At 35.4% G+C, this 22,538-nt stretch overlaps 1 protein-coding gene across 1 annotated transcript; it reads left to right on the top strand.

Annotated features, from left to right (window-relative positions):
* Positions 1–13,820: 13,820 nt before the first annotated feature.
* On the top strand, positions 13,821–18,924 carry LOC149239326 (WAT1-related protein At5g07050-like). Its single transcript, XM_089369830.1, has 7 exons — positions 13,821–13,996; positions 14,080–14,142; positions 14,234–14,350; positions 17,615–17,858; positions 18,008–18,166; positions 18,262–18,413; positions 18,508–18,924. Exons 1-7 carry the CDS (start codon positions 13,824–13,826, stop codon positions 18,638–18,640), a joined length of 1,041 nt encoding a protein of 346 aa, XP_089225956.1. The 5' UTR covers positions 13,821–13,823; the 3' UTR covers positions 18,641–18,924.
* The last annotated feature ends 3,614 nt before the right edge of the window (positions 18,925–22,538 follow it).

Below are 22,538 nucleotides of genomic sequence, written 5' to 3'. Positions count from 1 at the left end.
AATATAAAAATACAACATTCACAGAGCACCAGCGTAAATATCATAGAAACCACTACAACCATTACAACACTAATGGCCATACAGAGGAGAAGTGTTGAAAGTTGCATCTAGAGCTAAACCCAAAGAACAAGAAGCAATATAACAAGAAGAAGAATGTCATGGCCATGGATTAAAGAAACCAAGTTGAAAGAAGCTCAAACATGGATGAGAATATTGTCTATATGTCAATGTAGAAGGAGGTGAATCTGAGTGGCCTTTAACAATAAGAAGAGAAATAAATGACCAAACTCTTCCATATAAAGATACAGGTCAAGATGATGAAGATTGATGCTTTATTTGACTCAGGATTGCAGACAAATCTCATTGTAGAAAATCTTGTTAAGAAGTTGGGGCTAGAAATTCATGAGCATCTAAATCCATATCCACTGGGATGGGTAAATAAGGATGCAGAGATGAAGGTAACAAGATAGTGTAAAATTATATTTTCTATCAATGTTGATTTTATTGATGAAGAAGACCTAGATGCGGTTCCTCTTATTGTATGTGAAGTCATGTTTGGGAGTCCATACATGTACATGTGTGATGCAATATTCATGAGGAGAGCTAACTAGTACCAGATTGTCAAGGATGGAAAATAATTCATCGTCAATGTGCACAAAGGCAAGTCAAAATTTTCACTGGTAAGTGTGAACCAAACAAAGGTATTGATCAGTTTCAGCAAGAAGTATGTTTTATTTTTTTTAAGAGAAAGTCAGTCTGTAGAGGAGTCAATAAGAGGTAAGGCATCTGTGGAGGGGTGTACTACGAAATAGAAAGAACAATTGGAGGAGTTGTTACAGGCATATAGTGATGTGTTCTGAGAGCCTAACGGGTTACCACCTAAGAGAGAAGTGGAGTATGACATCCAACTATTTCCAGACTCCCTGTTTCAAAATATTGAGTTGTACAGGAAGTTTGTTATAGAAGCAAGTGAGGTGAAGAAATAGTTGCAATGGCTGCTGGAACAGGGTGTCATTTGACCAAGTACATCACTATGTGGGTCACCCATCACCATTGTTCCGAAGAAGGATTGGACTTGGTAGATATGTATAGATTACAAGGCATTGAACAAAATCACCCTCAAGAATAGATACCCCATACCTAGGATAAATTATTTGTTGGATCAGTTACATTAAGAAAAATACTTCACCAAGTTGGACTTGGAGTCTGGATATCACCACGTTTGAGTCAAAGAAGAAGATACATGGAAGACCACCTTCAAAACTAAGGAAGGATTGTATGAGTGGTTAGTTATGCCATTTGACCTATGTAATGCACTAGCTACATTTAGGAGATTAATGAATGATGTACTGCACCCTTTTATACATACATTTGTTATTTTTTATTTGGATGATATACTAGTATATAGTGCTACCTGGGAGGAGCATATTTCACATTCGACATAGGTGTTGGAAACATTGAAGAAGCACCAACTGCTAGAAAGTCTCAATAAGTGTGAGCTTGCACAACAATATTTGGTGTATCTGGGGTATGTGATCGGTGGAGGAGAACTGAAGATAGATCCTTCCAATATGGAGGCCATCATGAAATGGTCTGTGCATACTAATGTTTCCAAGGTCAAGAGTTTCCTTAGGGAAACACAATACCTAAGGTAATTCATAGCCTCATTTTTAGTGGTAGCAACACTACTCCACACCATAACAAAAAGTGGCAAGAGTTTATACTGGGGAAAAGGTCATCAAAAGGATTTTGAGGAGCTAAAGAGGCCAAGTGGAGGTAGATGCAAGTGGGTATGCTATGGGAGTTGTCTTGATGCAAGGAGGAAGGTTTGTATGCTTACATTCTAAATTATTTCATGGGGTAGTTCTTAACTACCCTACTTATGACAAGGAGCTATATACCATTGTGTAAGTTATGAAGAAGTTGAAGCATTACCTGATGGGAAAGGAGACAATAACCCACACAGATCACTAATTGTTACAATACTTGCGGGCCCAGAGTAAGCTACAAAAAACCAAGCATTAGAAGTGGATAGGGTTCTTACATCAATTTCATTTGGTGATAAAGTATTAGAAGGGAAGTGAATTTTTTTTGGCTAATATGCTATCAAGGGCACCTACATGAAAGATTACAACTTTGGGAACTCTTATGCACATGGAGCTATTCACCCATGATGCATACAAAGAGGCATATTCATAGGATGAGACCTTCAAGGAGGTGTATCAACAATTGCAGATTTAGAGTCATGTGCATAATGATGACAACATCGTTGACTACCATCACCAAGATGGGTTACTCTACAGGTTGGATAACTTATGTGTTCCTAAAGGTGAGCGATTGCAGCTAATTAGAAAGGCTCACACATCCAAGGTTGCAGGGAACTTTGGTGTAGGGAATATCGTGGCTAACTTGCATAGGTATGTGTATTGGCCCAAGATACAAGAGTAAGTAGCCAGGTTCATAAGAGGATGCATGCTTTGTTGTACCAGCAAGCCTAGCAACAGGAAACATGGTCTATATTATCCCTTACCTATACTTACTCATCCTTGGGAAATCATTTCAATGGAAATTGTGGGAGGTTTACCAACATCCAAGAAGGGACATGACTACCTATTCATGGTAGTTGACACATACACCAAGATGTGTGTTCCAATGCCCTATAAAAACACCATCAGTGGACAAGAAGAAATAAGCTTGTTCTTCAGACGGGTCTAGGTGCACTTTGGGACATCAAGGATCATCATTTTAGATAGGGATACGAGCTTTCTTAGTGAATTATGGACTACATTGTGGGAGAATATGGACGTGAAGTTGAAGAGATCTACAACATTCCATCCATAGACAGATAGTTAGACAAAAGTAGTCAATAAGACTTTGGTGTAGCTTCTAAGGGGATACAACTATAATCATTTGAAGACCTGGGATGAAAATATGGTTTATATACAACATTCTTACAACAAAGTAGTCCACACTTCTACAAGAAAGCCCCCATTTGAGACTTTTTTTGGATATTTTCCACCTTCAGCTTTGGATATTGCATATGGCCAACAAGGAGGAGTGAGGGAAGATCTTATAGAAGATGCTTTGAGGGCTGAAAATTTTATAGAGAAGATTAGGCAAATCCATCTACAGGTACAAGACACACTACAAAAGTCGCAGGAGAAGTATAAGGCCAGGCATGATCAACAAAGAACAAAGAAATTATTCAAGATGGGAGACATGGTATGACTACAGTTGAATAAAGAGAGGTGGTAGGGACCTAGTAATAAAATTAAGTCTCTAAGGTATGGTCCCTTTGAGATACTGGAAAAGGTGGGTGATAATGCCTATCGACTCATTTTAATACCATACATGAGTATTTACTTAGTTCTGAATGTAGAGAATTTAAAATTCTATGAGCCTTCCATGCTAGACCAGGAAGAGGAACATGTCCTAAATTCTGTGGAGGATTTGGCACCACATGCTCAGGAAGAGTTGATAGAAGGTACAATTTTGTAGAAGAGGTTCAAAACTACAAGACATGGGCAACATGATTTTTGGGATATTGGTTTGAAGGGACAACTTCCAGGCAAAGCTAAATGGTACACTAGAGAGAAGGTGGAGGAAAATTTTCCTCACCTCATTCAGTAAACACTTTTGGGGACCAAAAGCCTCCCAAAATGAAGAGGTGTGATCCAAATTGGATCATTATGTTGTTTTTCATCCATCGTAACGAATTTGGAATGGAAAAGGTGGAGGAATCATCTCATGGGACTATTTTTACTGGCGGGACCCAATTTGGCAAAATGGGGTCTAAAATCTTCTGTGAAAATTTTGAGGCATCAAACAACATTTTTTGGGGGTAAAACTTTATCGCTTTAGTGCACTACATTTTCTAGTCTTTATACACATAGATATCTTTCCAATGGTGCAAGAAGTGCGTCAATCAAAGTGTGTATGAAAAAGTTATGCCACTCATAATTTGACTTTATCATTTTCACATCTATAATTCGGGAGAATGTCATGCCAACCCCCATTATTTCTAGAAAAGGGACTAGCCACATGTTTATGACGTAAAATAATCTAGATGATTCTCTATTCTAACTCTAGTTAAGAGTTGATGTAGTCAAAATTAACCACTACTAGGTTATCGAGTTGTGTTATAACCAGACCACTGGGAGGAAGAGGCATTCCATTATTTCGAGAGCATTTTCTTCCATAGTTGAGAAAAGATAGCCAAGAGTGATAGGACGTAGAGAACACAAAGAGGATTTGTACACTGTAGCAATGCACAAGCCACAGACCTTACTTATTTGTACTTACATCCATATTTTCAAACATAGAAAGAGACCGAAGCGACCTCACATTCCAAATGGGTTTTCTATCGAAATGGATTCCCAATGACTATATCTTGTGTCTTATGTGTGTGTGTGAGCTTATTTTTTCATTCTCAACTTTTCTGCATAATTTCCATTCGCATGCCTGCAATAATTATAGTAAAATATATAGATCTTAAAGTTTAATAAAATTGTAATAATGTAGAATCTTATATTTTTAATATAATATTATCATATTTGTTGTAGTGAAGTGTCCAGTGGAACATCCACGACAATTAACAGATCACTAGACCTGCCCTTAAAAGGAAATGTATTGATATTATTTCCCCCTCCCCAATTGTTTCTCTCCTCACGTGCCACTTCACTAATCCCCTTTGGCACTTAATAATGGTGCCTCCTCTGACATTAGAATGATGAATCCACCTCTAAATTCCCTGACATGAGGCTCTCTCATCTCACACCACGTGATGATCTCAAGGAAGATGCTAAAATTATATGTGGGATATCTCTTATCTACCCCTCTCATCAAAGCTCCACTCTAATGTTTTCAAGAGCCTCATCCAAACTCTCTCAGCAAGCAAGTTGTGTTTACTTCCTCTAGTTCAAATTGGACTATTCAACCGTTCAAGGTCCAGGATGCATGTAGCGAAGGCCAATTCACATCATAGAGCAATTATGGAGATGCATTGGGATCCTGGTAGCTCACAATCCACAACTTTGCATTGCACGAGGCTCTTGCATGGAACATTCTATAAATCATTTGGGTGCAAGATGAATATTTTCATTATGTTGGATGTCAGCAAACCAGGTAGGAAGCTAGCAAGGGTATGGATTCCCTCCATCCTTTAAGGGAAACTGAGTAGGTATCTTCTTAGTGAATTCTCCATGTCAAGCCTTGGCTCTGATGCTTGTTTTCAGATATTCTACTCAGTGAAAAAAACATTAAGATCCAAATTCAATTGTGTAGTTCTTGAATTGGTTGGGGGCTGTCTCATTTTTCAGTATAGGGTGGCCCTTCAGTATGGTCTTGGTAGGGAATTGATTTTCAAGTTAATTGGATCAAAGATAAGGATCACGTCAAGTGTAGAGAGCCTTAGAGCCTCTAATAGATGACTGAGAAAGACCCCTTGTCACTCTTTCTTTGTTATTGATTCTTTTATATGTTATTTCACCATGATGTCAAGGTCTTGGGGATGTTGTCATGCTCGTTTGGTCCAGGTGGTGAGTAATGATCAGAATCTGGATTAAGGGCAAGAAATAACTCAAAAATAAAAGTTCTCAGAATGGCTTCAAACCTAAACAACCGCCCCTGTCTTGTAAAAATGATCCTAACACAACTCGTTTCGTCCAAAACCAAGTTCGTATGAGAAAGTTATTATGTTCTGATCACTTTGCTAAACAGGGAAAATTTGCAATAAAAAAATTTCCAAGTCACTCCAAAGTCAGCAATCTGTATTGTTGATGTGGTAGGTGACTAGGCAAGGTCAAAGTTGGTCAATGACAAATTAGGTATGGACAAGTTGCATCATTTGTATGGTTTATACAGTGGTGTGTTAGCATGTTTCTATTGGTTTTATTTTGAACCAATGGAAGAATGCCAGGTGGCAAGCCCTGGCCCCGGAGGCTGCCATGTGGCACCTCCTAAAGGTTGGGTTGGAGGTCTACACATTAGAGAAAAACTTTGGTTGGAGGTCGGGTCGAACCTGCGACCTCCAGCGTACCGTCCATACACCTTAACCACCTACGCTACCGGGTGGTTCTTACCATGTAACAATTCCACATACATTTAACGTGTTAATGGTTTGGAGGCTAGCAGTTAGGGGAGAGCTAGCCTGCAGGCCAACCCTACCCCAATGTGATCACAACATATATAAACCGCAATAGTTAGTGTTAACTCCAACATACCCAACTTACGATGGCTAGTGTCTCTACAACGCTCCACATGTGAATTCCATCACCATAACTCAAATAGTTCTAACCACAACAGTTAATGCGACATTAACGTTACATGTGAACAACCCATTAAATCGTTGGATGTTACAATTTGTATTAGCGCTAAACTGGGATTAAGAAATTAATTCAGTGTGGTTAACAACCAGTTAACCCTTAGTTTAAAATGGCGACACATTTGGCGGTGCCCCCAAATTCGGGCCTGTCTCCAGAGTTAGTGTGCTAGCTAGAGTCATTCCAGATTTAGCAGAGCTTTTCTAGGAAAATATTGATTGATCCATAGAGAAGTCATTTTTCGACCAAATTGAGCTCACAAAGAGGTGTTATTCACTAATTTGGACATTTTGAACGCAATGATACAGGTTGCAAAGTCAAAGGTGAAATTTCGTGCATGATATTCCCATGTTGAAGTTAAAGAAGCCAAGGGATACTAGTGGTGGAGGTCTAACACAATTCAACCAGAGTTAGTTTTCAGAGATCTAATAATCATTTTTGGGGTTTTTGGGTCCTCCGATCCCAATGGTGTGGTCTGCAAAACCGTTAGAGTTGAGAAGAAACTTGTAATTAGGCATTTTACCAATAATTTCAAAGGGGACCTAACCATTGAATGAGGTCGTAGGAGATGTAGCTCAATACTGGAGGGTCAACTCCTTGATAAGTTTTGTGTTGTGAGCATACTATGTGTTATGTATGCCATATTACTTTTTGTTCATATTATTTAAGTAGATAATTAGCTTATATTTTTCTCACACATGACACATAAAAGACATATAACTTGACACATAAACCTCTTGCATAAGTGGGTAAATGTGACAAATCAAAACATGTTTTAACTAATGAGGGAACTTGCATAGAAATTACAAGTTTTTCCCAAGATTTCAAATCAAGTTGGTATCAAAGAATGGTTTTTCTTTGTGCAAGGGGGAATTGACTGTTGTTTGCATGTAATGTTTTTTGAAGCTCATTAAGGAGAAGGTTTTGGAAAGGATAGAAAGATTGTTTCAATCTCTATCACCAAGTTCTACCTCAAATTGCAATAGAAGCTTCAAACAAAGGATGTCCCAAGGAGGAGAACCTGCAAGAATGTCAGAGGATGTGAATGCTTTTAGAAAGGCCTTCTTAGACATGGCAGCAATGGTGAAACTCAACTATGAAGAGAGGAATACCAATTTGCAAGGTGAAGGATTCAGAACTCCAAGAGGAGAATGTTCTTCAAGGGAAGAAGGTAATAAGAGTGGTAATAAACCACCATTTTCTCTGCAATATTAATGATTTTCTACAACTATTATGCAAGATTCTAGTGTAGAAATTCCTTCAGAGAATACAGATGGACAAGTTTGTACATTTTGTCCACATGATGTGGAATATGTGGTTCTATTAGCACCAAAATCCAAGGAGTTGAAAGAAGAGAGCCCAAGGGTCCAAGAGGACACATCTCGAATCAAAAGGGAATTTTGAAACATCTTCATATGTCGATCGAAAGATGAAGCAAATGGTAATAATTTACATGCTTCTTCCTTATGTGAAAGTCTTGATGTAAATTCATTTGCAACCTTTGAAAAATATAGTAAAGTCATTGGATATAAACTCTTGACCAAGATGGGGTACAAGGGAGGAGGCCTTGGCATAAAACAACAAGGTATTAAAAGTCCAATTAAGGTCAAGGAGAGGCCTCAATATGAAGTCATAGGCTATGTTGTAAAAGAAGAATTCTCTTCTAGCGACAGCTCGTGGGTATCATGATCCTTCTACCATAAGAGAGGACATGAGGAGGCAAGATGTTGGGATTTGCATCCAGAAATGGTGCATGCTTGGTTCCACAAGCAAATGGATGACTTGAAGAGAAAAACATCTCCAAAGAGAGATGAAAAAGTTGAGGAAAAAACAAATCTAAGTTCTTCTTGCCATGCAAGTTCTTCACTTACGAAGCGTAAGCTAAAGGACTCCAAAAAGAGGTATAATCATTTTGTTCATTCAATCGTTGTTAATTCAAGTGCTCAGAAATTGAATGCTTTTCAGGGTGGAAAACAAAACACGGATTTGAATAATGTGTTAATGAAAAAGTTTCCATGTACCTTTCTCCTTTCATCAAACCATTTTGCAATTAAGTGTGAGAAGAGGGAAGCCATCATCGATAAGATGTTTATGTCTATTGGAAGTGAGACTAAAAGGAGAAAATATCATCCAAGGGTAAAGGCAAGTGAGCCAAGAGGAGCTCAAAAGATCTTCTGTACTCACTGCAATATCAGTGGACAATGGGTCGAGAAGTGTTGGAAATTATTTCCACATCTTTGTCCTGGTAAGGGAAAGCAGATCATGCAATCACCAGAAGAGGAAGCGGAAACAAAAAAAGCGGTGCAAGATGTGACTATCCTTGAAACAACTATAGAAGAAGAGAAAGTTCAAATAGAGGGTTCATTCATGTGGTTGGGTAAGAAATGGGCAGACTATTTGTCTAGCTGAAGTCTATAAATTTCTATTTGCACTAGTTGCATAGCCCCATAGTTGGGTAACTTGTAAAATTGATGTTCATAAATAAATCACTTATATGCAACAATATTTTTCTTGAAGGATTACAATGCCTGTTTGGCTTGTTGATAAATGAATTTCTTTGCCTTATGAATACATTACTTTTCTATTGAAAGTATGCTGCAATTGTATGATGCAAGATGTTGAAAGTAGAGTTTTACTTGACTCACTTGAATAGAGCAAAGAAGACAATTTTTGGTTGCAATTTTTTAGGTGAATGCGGTTCTTTGGAAAGCATTCTTGTTGTTGCATAATTTCGCCATGAAGGTGTGCAAAAGTTGAGTATGTTTCTCACTTCACTTGCAGCAAATTTGTTAATTCATATCTTATGTGACCATACATGTTTTTGGGTTTATTGTACCTGTGTTGTACTTGAGGGAGAGTTGAAGAATTGTACACATACATGAGAGTTTATGTGTGTGTGAAAAATGAAACTAGATACATGCATGAGTGGTGACTTGTGTCGATTATTGTCACATGTATGTCATATAGACATGGAAGAGTTGATTTTGTCTCTAAAGATGAAAGGGAGATGTTGACAGATTATTGCATGAGAATGTGGAATTCTTGTTGTTTATGCAAAGAATCGTCAAGTTTCTGTACATGTTTATGTTTGGTTCTTAAGTCAAGTCAATTGTTTGAGCATGTTTATCAACATATGTTTGGTCGATGATGTTTTGTCGATTTGTGTTTAATCGATGATTTGTACGCCAAGATGCAAGAGTACATGGCAATGTTACTTGATGTGACAAATGTTGGTTTGAAGGAGCAAAATAAGAGGTCGTTCATTTAAAATTTCTTGCATAATGTGTTTTTCCATTTAATTGGTGTTTCTTGTGACAAGATGTTACAGTATGGTGGAAGGTCCATTCTTGAGCAAGATGCTCATGCTTAGCCTTCATTCTTAAAATCATGACATGAAAAACATATTGAACTGGAGGATGATAGAGGAAATAAGCAAAAAGTGGACGAGATGCCAAAACTTTTCAACCATTATAGACCATTTTGTGTATTGACACCAAGATTCTTAGTGGGAAGGCTATCGGATTGTATTAATTTTCCAAGAACAGAGGGATCAATGTGGTACAACAAAGGTATTTTGCAGTCAACAAGTGTCCGATAATTGTTGGATTGGGTGAGCAGCAACAGGAGAACAGTGGTTGAGGGACATAGCCATTTGCAATGCAAGGCATGTCAGTGCATCCAAGTGCTTGTCATGGAGAACTTTCAAGTAGAACCAATTGATAAAACTTGGGAAGGAGAAGAGTGTTTAGCCCTCATCAGATAACCAACTTATGTGGGTCCCAAAGCCCATCAATGGGAAGGAGTGATTAGAATATGGATTAAGGGCAAGAAATAGCTCAAAAATCAAAGTTCTCAGAATGGATTGAAACATGAATGACTGTGTCTGTCTCAGAAAAAAGATGCTAACATGACTCATTTCGTCGAAAACTGAGTTCATATGAGAAATTTATTGTGTTTTGATCACTTTGCTAAATAGGTGAAATTTGCAAAAAAAAATGCCGAATCACTTCACAATCAGTAGTCCATACTTCTCATGTGGCAGGTGACTAGGCATGGTCAACATTGGTTAATGATGAATTAGGGATCGAAAAGTGGCATCGTTTGGTTGGTTTGTACAGAGGTGTATTGGCACGTTTCTATTGGTTTTGTTTTGAACCAATGGAAGAATGCCATGTGGCAAGCCCGAAGGTCACCATGTGGCACCTCCCAAAGGTTGGGTTGGAGGTCTACACATTAGAGAAAAATTTTGGTTGGAGGTCGTGTCGAAACCGTGACCTTCGGCCTACCGTCCTTATGCCTTAACCGCCTACGCTATTGGGTGGTCCTTACCATGTAATAACTACGCATACATTTAATGTGTAATGGTTTGGAGGCTGGTAGTTAGGGGAGAGCCACCATGCACGCCAGCCCTCCCCCCATGTGATCGCAACATATACACACCGCAACAGTTAGTGTTAACTCCGACATACCCAACCTACGATGGTTAGTGTCTCCGCAACGACTCCACATGTGAACGCCATCACCATAACTCCAACAGTCATCTCTGACGGTTCCGACCACAACAGTTAATGCAACATTAACGTCGCATGTGAACAACCCATTAAACCACTAGATGTTACCATTTGTATTAGTGCTAAACCGGGATTAAGAAATTAATTAAGCGCATTAACCCTTAGTGTAAAATGGGGGTGGATTTTGCTGTGCCCCCAAATTCGGGCCTGCCTCCAAAATTAGCACGCTAACTGGAGTCATTCTAGATTTAGCGGAGTTTTTCTAGGAAAAGCCTCACTCAGCCATAGAGAAGTCAATTTTCGACCAAATTGAACTCAGAAAGAGGTGTTCTTAGCTAATTTTAACATTTTGAACTCATTGGTACAGGTTGCAGAGAAAAATTAGAAATTTTTTGCATGATATTCCCATGTTGAAGTTAATGAAGCCGAGGGCCACCAGTGGAGGAGGTCGAACATAGTTCAACCATAGCCAATTTTTAGAGATTTAATAGTTATTTTTTGGGTTTCTGGGTTGTCTAAACCCAATGGTGCAGTCTACAAATCCATTGGAGTTGAGCATAATCTTATAATTAGACATTTGACCAATAATTCCAAAGAGGACTTAGCCATTGAAGGAGGTCCTAAGAGATGTATCACAAGAGTGAAATCCTTGATCAGTTTTGTGTTTTGAGCGTATTGTGTGTTATGTCTGCAATATTACTTGTTGTTCATGTTATTTAAGCAACTAATTAACTCATAATTTGCTCACACATGACACATAAAAGACATATAACTTGACATATAAACCTCTTGCATAACTGGCTAAATGAGACAAATCAAAAATATTTTAACTCATGAGGGAGATTCAATAGAAATTACAAGTTTTTCCAAAGATTTCATATCAAGTAATAACTCCAAAAATCTAGCCAAGGATAGGACATACCCATATTTTATCTCCTCTTCTCCAATGGCCTATGACATATGTGCCAACCAACATGTGGAATTGAAAGCAGAAATATTCGACCTCCACGTGCTTTTACATCAACAAAGTGTGTCAGCGAGTGAAATTTTGAACACTATAATGGCCAAGAGCAACAAGATAACTCACTTGGAGGATGCAGTTGGGGCACTAAGAAGTATGATTGAGGACCTTCAACTCGCCTCATGTCTAGCTTGTAATCACAATGACTCATTATCACTGTATCTTTCTTTTTTCGTAGTTATGTTGAGTTTATACTAATAGAATAATAAGGAATTGTTATATTTTGTAGTTTTGAATGACAATTTGGCTTGGTTTCGCAGCTTGCACTTGTAGAAAGTTAAACCCGTTGATCGCACAGAGTAGTAAAATAATATTAAAAAATTGTCTACTTGACATTTTTTATTAATTTCTTGACTTTTCCTCATGAGGTCATTTTTAAGCAGAAATTTCCTCTAATGTTTTTTTTTTAGATAAATTCACAGTTGTAGAAAAGACCTATGATGTGGTATAGAGGTAACCACATGACTAATTATATAGGAAAGAAGAGTACTTCAAGACAATGAGAATATGGAAATTGTTAAATCAAAAGAATTTGTCAAATATGAAAGACAGGCATCAATCATCTATTATTATGATAGAAAAACTAAAAAAAATCAATACATAGGTAGTTGTTGAAAGAAAATGATAAATCATTTAGTGAATAATTATTGAAGCCCACTATTAAATGGAGCTGGTAGATTTGCTACACTCAAGACTTATTGACTTTAGGAGAAATTTTAAAGGCATAAGGATATCATAAAAGAGACCCCAAAGTTGATTGATAAGTTTGAGAATTATTACAAATAACATGAACATATGTAATAGAAAGAGAATCTATGAGTAGTTTACCTGAGATAAATAAGGCCATGAAGTTTGCACTCAAGGTTAATAGAAAGAGAATCTATGAGTAGTTTCCCTGAGATAAATAAGGCCATGAAGTTTGCACTCAAGGTGAATAAAATCATGTCATAACTTATTGAGAAAACTTCACGGAATTCCTAATATAAATTCATCAAGATGAGAGATGAATAATAAAATTCATAGTGAAATAAAAATGTATGAAAATACACCGGGCATAAGCATGAAATAGAAGCATTATTATTTTTGCAAAGATATCCTATAACATGTTATATTTTTAAAAATTTCTACACATTAATACTAATAAACTCAATTGCAACTTTCAATTTTACTTTCATTTAGTTGCACGTTGTACTAATTGATTTACAACTTTCGAATATAAATTCATTTATATATTTTCTATAACCACATCACTTAGCGTGTATATATGAATTTGGCTTGTTTTTGTTCGTTTATGTATTGCAATATTAATTTTGTATAACCCTTTCCTGTACATATAATGGAGTTAGAACGAAGTTTTTCCTGTTCTATTATAAGGAGGTTTTGCCTATATCTTTGTTTTTATTATTATCTATTATCTAAATGATAGATACATTTTTATATTTCATTCACATGATAAGTAACTTAACAATGGAATTTGTTCGTCCAGCGTTTCCCATTTCTATAAACATTATTTAAATGGAATTGTCCTTCCTGCAATGGGGAAACCTCATTCCTTTGGAATGATTAATACACTATCAATTGGTTACAAAACGTTAGGGTTACAAAACCTTTGTTGTTTTTAACAAAATATAAGTAAGGAATTTAATTGAAAAATAAAACCCATGAAAATAGAGAATAAAATCGGTAGAACGTAAAGAATTTTACGAGTAAGTTTATAATTTTTTGTTGGGTGAAGGACAGTTTTATGCGAAGGAGCGAACTTATGAAATGTACGTTGTTGTGGAATCGAGAAAAAGGAATTGCCAAAACGGAATGTGATGCCTACGTATGTTTATTCGTTGCCAACAATGTGTATTTGTGACAGATTCTCAGTTTGTTTCTTTCTTCATCTACAAATATTGTTGCAGGTATTGAAGGTTGAGATTGAGAAGTCACTGGAGCTTGTTGATCTGATTATCAATGGCCACGTTTATGGAGAAAGCAAAACCCTATATAGCGATGATAGCCCTGCAGTTTGGATATGCGGGCCTGGTTGTTATCAGTAAAGTTGCTCTTGACAGAGGCTTGAATCACTTTGTGCTTGTGGTGTACAGGCATGCCGTGGCTACAGTTGTGCTTGCTCCTTTTGCTTTCTTCTTTGAAAGGTATTCTATTTCTCATTTGATTACTCATAATGTACCTTAGCAATCATGGATTTCACCTTCCAATTGACTCGATTGTATTGTAGGAACGTGCGACCCAAACTCAGCTGTACAATATTCTGGCAAATATTTGTAATGGGTCTGTTAGGGTACGTATCGTCTCATGATTATTTCATGCCACCTGCTTCTCTGCACAGTAACTTGATTGAATTGTGGAATTGTGGAATACTGTGAATGCAGGCCAGTAATCGACCAGAATTTATCGTACTTGGGTTTGAAATTAACTACTCCGACGTATTCGCTTGCATTAAGTAATGTCCTCCCAGCAATGACTTTCGTGATGGCTATCGTCTTCAGGTAATCAGATCAAATTGTTCACTGCTCTCCCCATAGATGCAAAAAAATAATAAATATTGTGTTAATGATCCATTAATGAATTGGGAAGTAATAAATATTGTGTTAATGATTTATTAATGAGCTGGCCCGTATATGTTTATAGTTGGATTTAAACAAGTATATTATCTAGGGGTATATAAAATCTGACTTATTAATAGATCAATAGTACAAAAGTAATAAATATTGTGTTTCATTAATGAGCTAGCACTAATAAATATTGTGATTCATTAATGAGTTAGATGTATATGTTTATAGTTGGATTTAAGCAAGTACATTATCTAAGGGTATATAAAGTCTGACTCATTAATTGATCAATAACAACTTAAATATTGGTTGCCAAAAAATATTTACTGTGATATTGACCTTTTAATAAGTAATGTTGTATATGTCCATTATCTTTGAATTTAAGCAAATACATTATCTAGCTGTAAATATATACAACCTCAGAAAATCAATAATATACTTATTTCGCAATCTATAAATCTATTAATGCTATCAGGCTATATATACCCACAATTAAATTCAAACAAGAACATTATCTAGAGGTGAACATCTACAGCCCATCACAATACCTATGACCAGGGCTGGAATTTGAAGTCCCACAGGAGGTATTTTTGATTTCAGAACTTATTTGACCACAGCGAAAAAATCTTCCACTTCAGGTTACGGGTATAGTTTTGGAACCGTCATTTTGACGTCTAGTTTGATAAAGAAAACGTAAAAATCTATAATATCTGTAATGGGAGTATGGGAGTCTGGAACCACATCCCCACGGGGAGTATCGAGTCTGGACCACGTCACCGCGGGACCAGCAGTGCTGCAGTAGCCTGGTACACAACGGGTTAAGTTGTCAGCTGCACACAGTTTAAAATAAAAGGCTTTAAGTGCATCACCTCCCACTGCCTACTACAGGGTACTTTACCATTGGATGATCCAGCTACCATCTGCCCGCGCCCCTCATAGCCGCTCAAAATTAAAACGTAGACTTGAAAATTGCAATACGTTACCGCTAGTCACTAGTGCCACTGCCGCACACTGCAGTGCGTATTCTTCCAGGCTCTGCAGTGCGTATTCCTCCAGGCTCTGGTGAAGCTCAGGTTCTAATATGGGAGGGTTCACTGGAGTTCAGACGTGGATCATGGATGTCAAGCTATAAACAAAGAACCAGGGTAAGTACTAAAAGCGATTTTTTCATTTTTCCGCAATATCACATGTAACGACAGCTACGGTCTTCCATTGGTTTTTCAAATAGTGAAAAGGATATATCCAGTTGATATTCTTTTAATAACAAGAATTTGAATTGATGTATTTGGAGTGTTTTTAGTTGTATTTAGAAAAGTTCATAGGATCCCTTGACAAAGTTCATATATCCACTTCACGCCTAATAGATTTTGAGGTTAAAATTTATTTCTACCAGTTCTAAATACTTCTGTAATGTTGGAGAGTCCGCGTTTCATCTTATTTTTTGATAGACTGTGTATCGATTTTCTTGGGTATCAGTAATATCGTCATTTTTTAACCAGAGAGCACTATTGAGTTTCCCCACGGACCCCATGAGTAGTAATCTGTCAAATTGTTTTGTTTAGTTCTTCCTGAAAGCGCTCCAAGTTCCAACAGTGAGTACTGAGTTGTGAAATTGATTTTTCTTGCACTATATTCGTGTGTTAAACAGGCTTAAGGCATTTTGATGAAAGGATCATTCAAACTTCTTATTTTATTTTGAATCAGATGGGTTTCGTCTAATTCTTAATAAATTAGGTTTTAAACATCATCCTGAAGTTTCAATGAACTTAATTAAAGTTTTCACTCTTGTTTTGTTTTGATTTGATTTCGGAATATTTTTGGAATTTGAATTTGATTTGATTTTAATTATTTTTGGAATTTTAATGATAATAATAAAATTAATTTTTAAAAATCTCTAACTCTGCTGGTTAAACAATTTGAACTTATAATTTTTAAAAATCTCTTCCAAATTATAGACAAAATTAAAAAAATATTTAAAAAAATGCCACTTATAATTTTAAAAAATATATTTAAAATTTGAACAAAATTAAAAAAATATTGAGAAAAAAACTATTTTATCTATTAATTAAACCACCCATCCCAATAAATATGATGTGATTTAATACTCATAAATATGCATTGAAACTGATATATAAATTTATATAGATTTTTTTTGGTGTATAAGAATGTTATTTGAAAAAAGAAACTATTGAATTAACTTATATGCATTAGTGTTTTTTGAAATATTCCAAAATTTATAATGGAATTAAACTAAAATGCGTTATCCCATGCAAGGAAGCAACTGACCTCGGTTGGCATGCATTCATCCATGAGATGTGGAAACCAGAAGCAATTAGAATTTTCCAAAACCATGATTATGCCATGAGATGTGGAAACCAGAAGCAATTAGAATTTTCCAAAACCATGATTATGCCACACTGAGGTAAGGCATACAGTTAAACCCTATTAGAGGGTTCTTGGAATGAGAGACGGTCTGCGATATAGAGATATATTCAAGTATCAATGTTAGAATCTTGTCCTGTCACACAGAACACGGAGATCAAACAGCTACCGCGTGATTTCTTTTGTTTATTAGGTCGGTTGCAGGGCATGGGCCCGGAGATTTGATTTTTTAAGCTATAATAGGGGAAGAGGTTTGTTAGAGAGTTGAGATTCATTACCTCTTTCTCTCGCCATGGTCACTATGCAGATGTCAGGTTTGGTTGCAGGTATGGGTCTAAGATTTATTTATAATTTTATTAGATAATTTATTTATAATTCATGGATTGTAAGTTTTTTGCAAAAAAATTATTGTTTAAATGGTTTTACTATAAATCTGAGCTATAAATCTGATAGACTGCAAATCTGCAATTTCAATCTAACAAGAATCATTATAAACAACAGTGATTATCAGCCTTCATTTGATGACTTATTATGTGCTGTAGAATAAATTTACAAAAATTGATAAAATTTGATGACTTATTATGTGCAGTAGAATAAATTTACAAAAATTGTTAAAATAGAGTAGTAAAACAAAAGATAAAAAAAATACAAAAACGTCATCAAATTTTAATTTGACAGCCAAAAAAAATTTGAAATTCCAGGCCTGCCTATGACTAAGCCTCTAACTAATTAAATATTGGTTGCCTATGGTAACTATAAGGTGCAGTTCTTGTCATCAGTTAATTTATTTTGTGTATGTGGATGGTGAGACCGCTGTAGGACGGAGATTGTCAATATCCGAAAGCGACCCGATCAGGCAAAGATAACGGGAACAATCTTGTCCATTGTGGGAGCAATGATTATGACGTTTTGCAAAGGTCCCATTGTTCAGCTGTTCTGGTCTCCACATCATCATCCTGTAAAGACAAAGTCAGTAGCTGACATTAAGAGTAAAGACTGGGTCATTGGCTCCCTTCTGATGCTGGTCGCCACTCTTTCTTGGTCTGGCCTGTTCATGATCCAGGTCATCCATCATACATTATTGACATACATATATATGGACTCGGTAAAAGGGTGTAGTGTAAAGAGGCCCTTTCTAATGAATTAAAAAATCATCTATCATTGATATTCATACATACATTGTAATTCACAATTTTACACAATAATGTGCAGGCTGTAGTCCTGAAGAAATATCCTGCTCCACTTTCCCTTGCCACCTTAATATGTTTTGTAGGGACATTACAGGCCACAGTTCTGGGCCTACCTATCGTGCGTGATCTTTCCAAGTGGACTTTACGATGGGATATCAACCTTCTATCTGCAGTCTACGCTGTAAGTCTGGAAATTTATATGTTGCATAATTTTTTGAATGGAAGATTGGGAGCTTAGGTCGATGTTACAGTGTAAACAAATGTTGATGGGCGCAGGGAATATTTGGGTCAGCAATTGCATATTATTTGCAAGGCATAATCATTCCATTAAAAGGGCCTGTCTTTACTACGGCATTCACTCCTTTGATGATAGTAATCACTGCAATTATGGGAGCTATTATTCTCTCTGAGCGCATCTATTTGGGCAGGTTAGTTTGTTTGGTTTCTAACTGATGGAATTGAATGAATTCGAGGTTGATAGAAAAATTTAAGTTGCTAACGGGACATATTCGCTGAATACAGTATACTGGGAGGAATTGTGATTCTAATAGGGCTATATGCTTTTCTGTGGGGAAAGTTGAAAGATAGCAATGTCTCAGCTGATACAGATAGCTCACAAGTGCTTTCCGATTCTGAAGAAACTCTCCAACCATAGAAACTGCGTCCAACCAGCTCATGCGACGGGAGCCGCAAAATGCCGGGAATCCTCCGTGATTATATCTACTGGGAGAAGTGCGACACGATGATATCTATATATATTTGAAGTGCCGACTGTTTCCATATAAGATAGGAATACTGCGAGTCTATCAGGCTTCCACGATATAGCATAACAGTACTGCAAAACCTGCTCTCACCGATTTGACTTTCTCTTGAAGTATGTGAAGAAATTTGGAGCATTTTTTAGTTAGTCATAATCATGATTAAATTTGTATGTGAAGAATTTGGAGCACTTTTAATTAGTCATAATCATGATTACATAAGTAGTCAAATATGGAAATGGAAATGGGCACAGGGTTATGAAAATATTAAGTGGAATTATAAAAAAGATATATGAAATTATTAAAAAGATAATTGAATTAATAATTAATTTATTTTGTAGTTAAGCATCCAGCTGGGGATTTGAACTAATGACCTATCGCAAAGAGTGTCTTAACATTACACCCATTCACCAAAGATTGTCTTAATATTGCACCCATTCACCGTCAATCCAAAGCCCTGTGGGCAATTATTATTTAATTGTTAATGGACTTATATATATGAATTTTAGATGGAAAAGGGTTTGTTCTTCATTATCATTTATAATATTCATTTGTATATAAGAAAATTTTATTTAACAAAATGGTCTATTACTTTTAATAAATTTTAAAAAAATAGATTTGTCCAAGGTGGCTCCCCACCCACCAATTTCCTAGGGATCTTAGATTATTCCAATTCTAATAAGTTTCTTCATGTTGAGATTATTCCAATTTTAATAAGTTCCTTCATGTTGAGATTATTCCAATTCTAATAATTTCCTCATTATGGTTTATAACATTAATTTATATATAAGCATTAGCAAAATGGTCCATTGCTTTTAATAAATTAAAAAAGAAATATTTGTGCCAGCTCCCCACCCACCAATTTCTTAGGGATTTGAGATTATTACTATTCTAATATGTTCCTCCATGATAAGTTATCATTATCATTTATATATATAAGAAAATATATAACAAGGTATTTTCATGTGTTCACTATGGTGCAAATAAATTCCATCCATTCTTATTTTAAGAGGTTCCTCAATCATATTGTCTACTCGAATCTTCTTGTCTACTCCAATCTTCTCGAATCTTCTTGTCTACTCCAATCTTCTCCTCACACTAGAAGAATGTGGGCTACAAGTTGTGAATGTTATGTCTTATTAGATTAATAATAATTTTTTTCATACCATATATAACAAGGTGTTTTCCTATAATCGTGGCAACAACCTACTTCCCTATTTCCTTTACCAGTATCTCAACATGCATATATTTGTAAGTTGCCACAAGTTTGTGATAGTGGCAAATTTAACGTGGACAACTTCTATGAGAAGTTTGGGAATTTTATATTGGATCACGAGGTACTTATGGGACGTTGAGTCTCAAGAGGAATATGTCACCTCACAAATGAACAGTAGAAGGTTTGACCAACTTATGCCACAAATCTCCACGAGATCAATTATGTGTCCGCTATAAATTTAGTAACTTGGTGTGGTTTAGATGTTAATGATTTGAAGGAGTGTTTTATGGAAGATTGCTTAACTTTTCAAATACAAATGTATAAAACTAGCTCAACTATGAATTTGGTTTTTCCTAGCACTTCACTGTAGGATTAGTGTAGAATTAGGTAAAGTAGCATCAATGAATTTATGCTCTAAAATTAATTAGCAATCATTCAATAACAAATTTTCAAATTGCATGTTGATCTTATTAGTTTTTTCTTTAAAGATCAATATTGATCTATTTTAATTACAAATCTACGAAGTGTTTAGAGTGATATAATTTCTTCTTGTGTAATTTTTTTTTAAATGTGAAATTGAAAAAAAAAATGTTTTCAAGACAAAAAAGTATAGCCCAAATATAAAATAATATCATTACTTGAAATGCTTAAAAATGTTTTAACCATGAAAATTCATTTCTTTTCATTGTGCATATTAGTTGACATTGAAATATTTTACTTAATATGGTATTGTAATATTTTAATTATGAAATACATTGTTTATATTAATAAGTTCCATGATAAATTCCTCCATGATTAATAAATTATGAAATGTAGAAATTATGGTTGATGTTTTGAAATGTATTTTTATTTTTCAAATTTGAAATGCATTCTATTGTAAATAGATTATAAGTAAAATAGATGAAGTAAAAATATAAAATTGGTTTTTTTTCTTTTTCAATTTAATTATTAATTTTTGAAATATATCATACATTAAAAAATTGTAAATTTATAGATTTAAAATTCCGTCAATAATGTTTCACATGATATAGTTTTTTAAAATTTAATATATTCAAATGAAATCATAGTAAATGAATTTGTGAATGTACAAATGTGTATTTCATTTCATTTTATTTTGTATGAATTTATTTTTGAAAAATTCACATCTATCATTCATTTGTTTTTAAGATTTTGCACTATATTTTGATTTTTTTTTTCATTAAAAAGTCTATAAAATAATAATTCATAGGGTTTATTTATTTAAGGCTTCATTTTCCTCGGTATAATATTATTCATAATATTTATAATAATAATCTTTGGGTTTAATATAAATCTTTTGGGTTTATAATCATTATCAACCATGGTCCAACATCACATTGCGATAAATATTTTATCAATATGAAGATCAACCAATGTCGCATTAAGACAAACATTGTCTCAATATGAAAATAAACCATGGTCAACCCTGTTTCAACATCACATTGTGACAAAGATTGCCTCAACCATGGTCAAACATGGTCAATTATGGTCAACCATGGGCAACCATGGTCACATTGTGACAAAGACTCTCTCTTGGTCTAATGTCACATTGTCACAACTATGGCCATCCATGATCGACCATGGTCCAACATCGCATTGTGACACAAATTGTCTCAATATGGAGATCAACAATGGTCAACGATGGTAAGCCATTATTCAATGTCGCATTGCGACAAACATTGTCTCAATATGAAAACCAATCATGGTCAAGAATATTTCAATATTGCATTGTGACAAATATTTAGCTTAGAGTTTATAATATTTCTCTTAGGGTTTATATTTCTTGGGTTTATAATACTTATGCCTTGGGTTTAATTTTATTCCCTTTGGTTTATAATATGCATCTTAGGGCTTATATACCTTTGGTTTATAATATTAATCCCTTTGGTTAATTATTATTCCCTTCGATTTATATTATCAATCCATTGGGTTTTTAATCCCTTGGGTTTATTATTCCCTTGGGTTTATAATATCAATCCCTTTTGGGTTTATATACCTTCCATTTATAATTAATCCCTTGGGTTTAATGTTATTCTCTTGGGTTTATAATAACTTTGGGTTCAATCATGGTCAACCATGGTCAATAAGCATGGTCAACCATGGTCACATTGTGACAAAGACTATCTTTTGGTCCAACATCACATTGTCACAACCATGGTCGTCCATGGTCAACCATGGTCCAACATCACATCGGGACAAAGGTTGCCTCAATATAGAGATCAACCTTGGTCAACAATGGTCAACCATTTTCCAGTGTTGCATTGTGATAAACATTGTCTCAATATGAAAATGAATCATGGTCTACCATATTCCAATGTCGCATTATGACAAATATTTATCTTAGGGTTTATAATATTTATCTTATGGTTTATATTCCCTGGGTTTATAATATTTATCCCTTGGGTTTAATATTATTCCCTTGGGTTTATAATCCCTTGAGTTTATTATTACCTTGGTTTTACAATATTTATCTTAGGGATTATATACCTCGGGTTTATAATATTAATCCCCTGGGTTTAATATTATTTCGTTGTGTTTATATTATCAATCCATTGGATTTT

This window comes from Pinus tabuliformis, chromosome 8 (genome assembly GCF_031772625.1).
Source record: "Pinus tabuliformis cultivar Carrire ecotype Pingquan chromosome 8, CPIR1, whole genome shotgun sequence".
Taxonomy (NCBI): domain Eukaryota; kingdom Viridiplantae; phylum Streptophyta; class Pinopsida; order Pinales; family Pinaceae; genus Pinus; species Pinus tabuliformis.
Note: the sequence above shows the minus strand (reverse complement) of the source record. Positions and strands in the feature narration are given on the sequence as shown.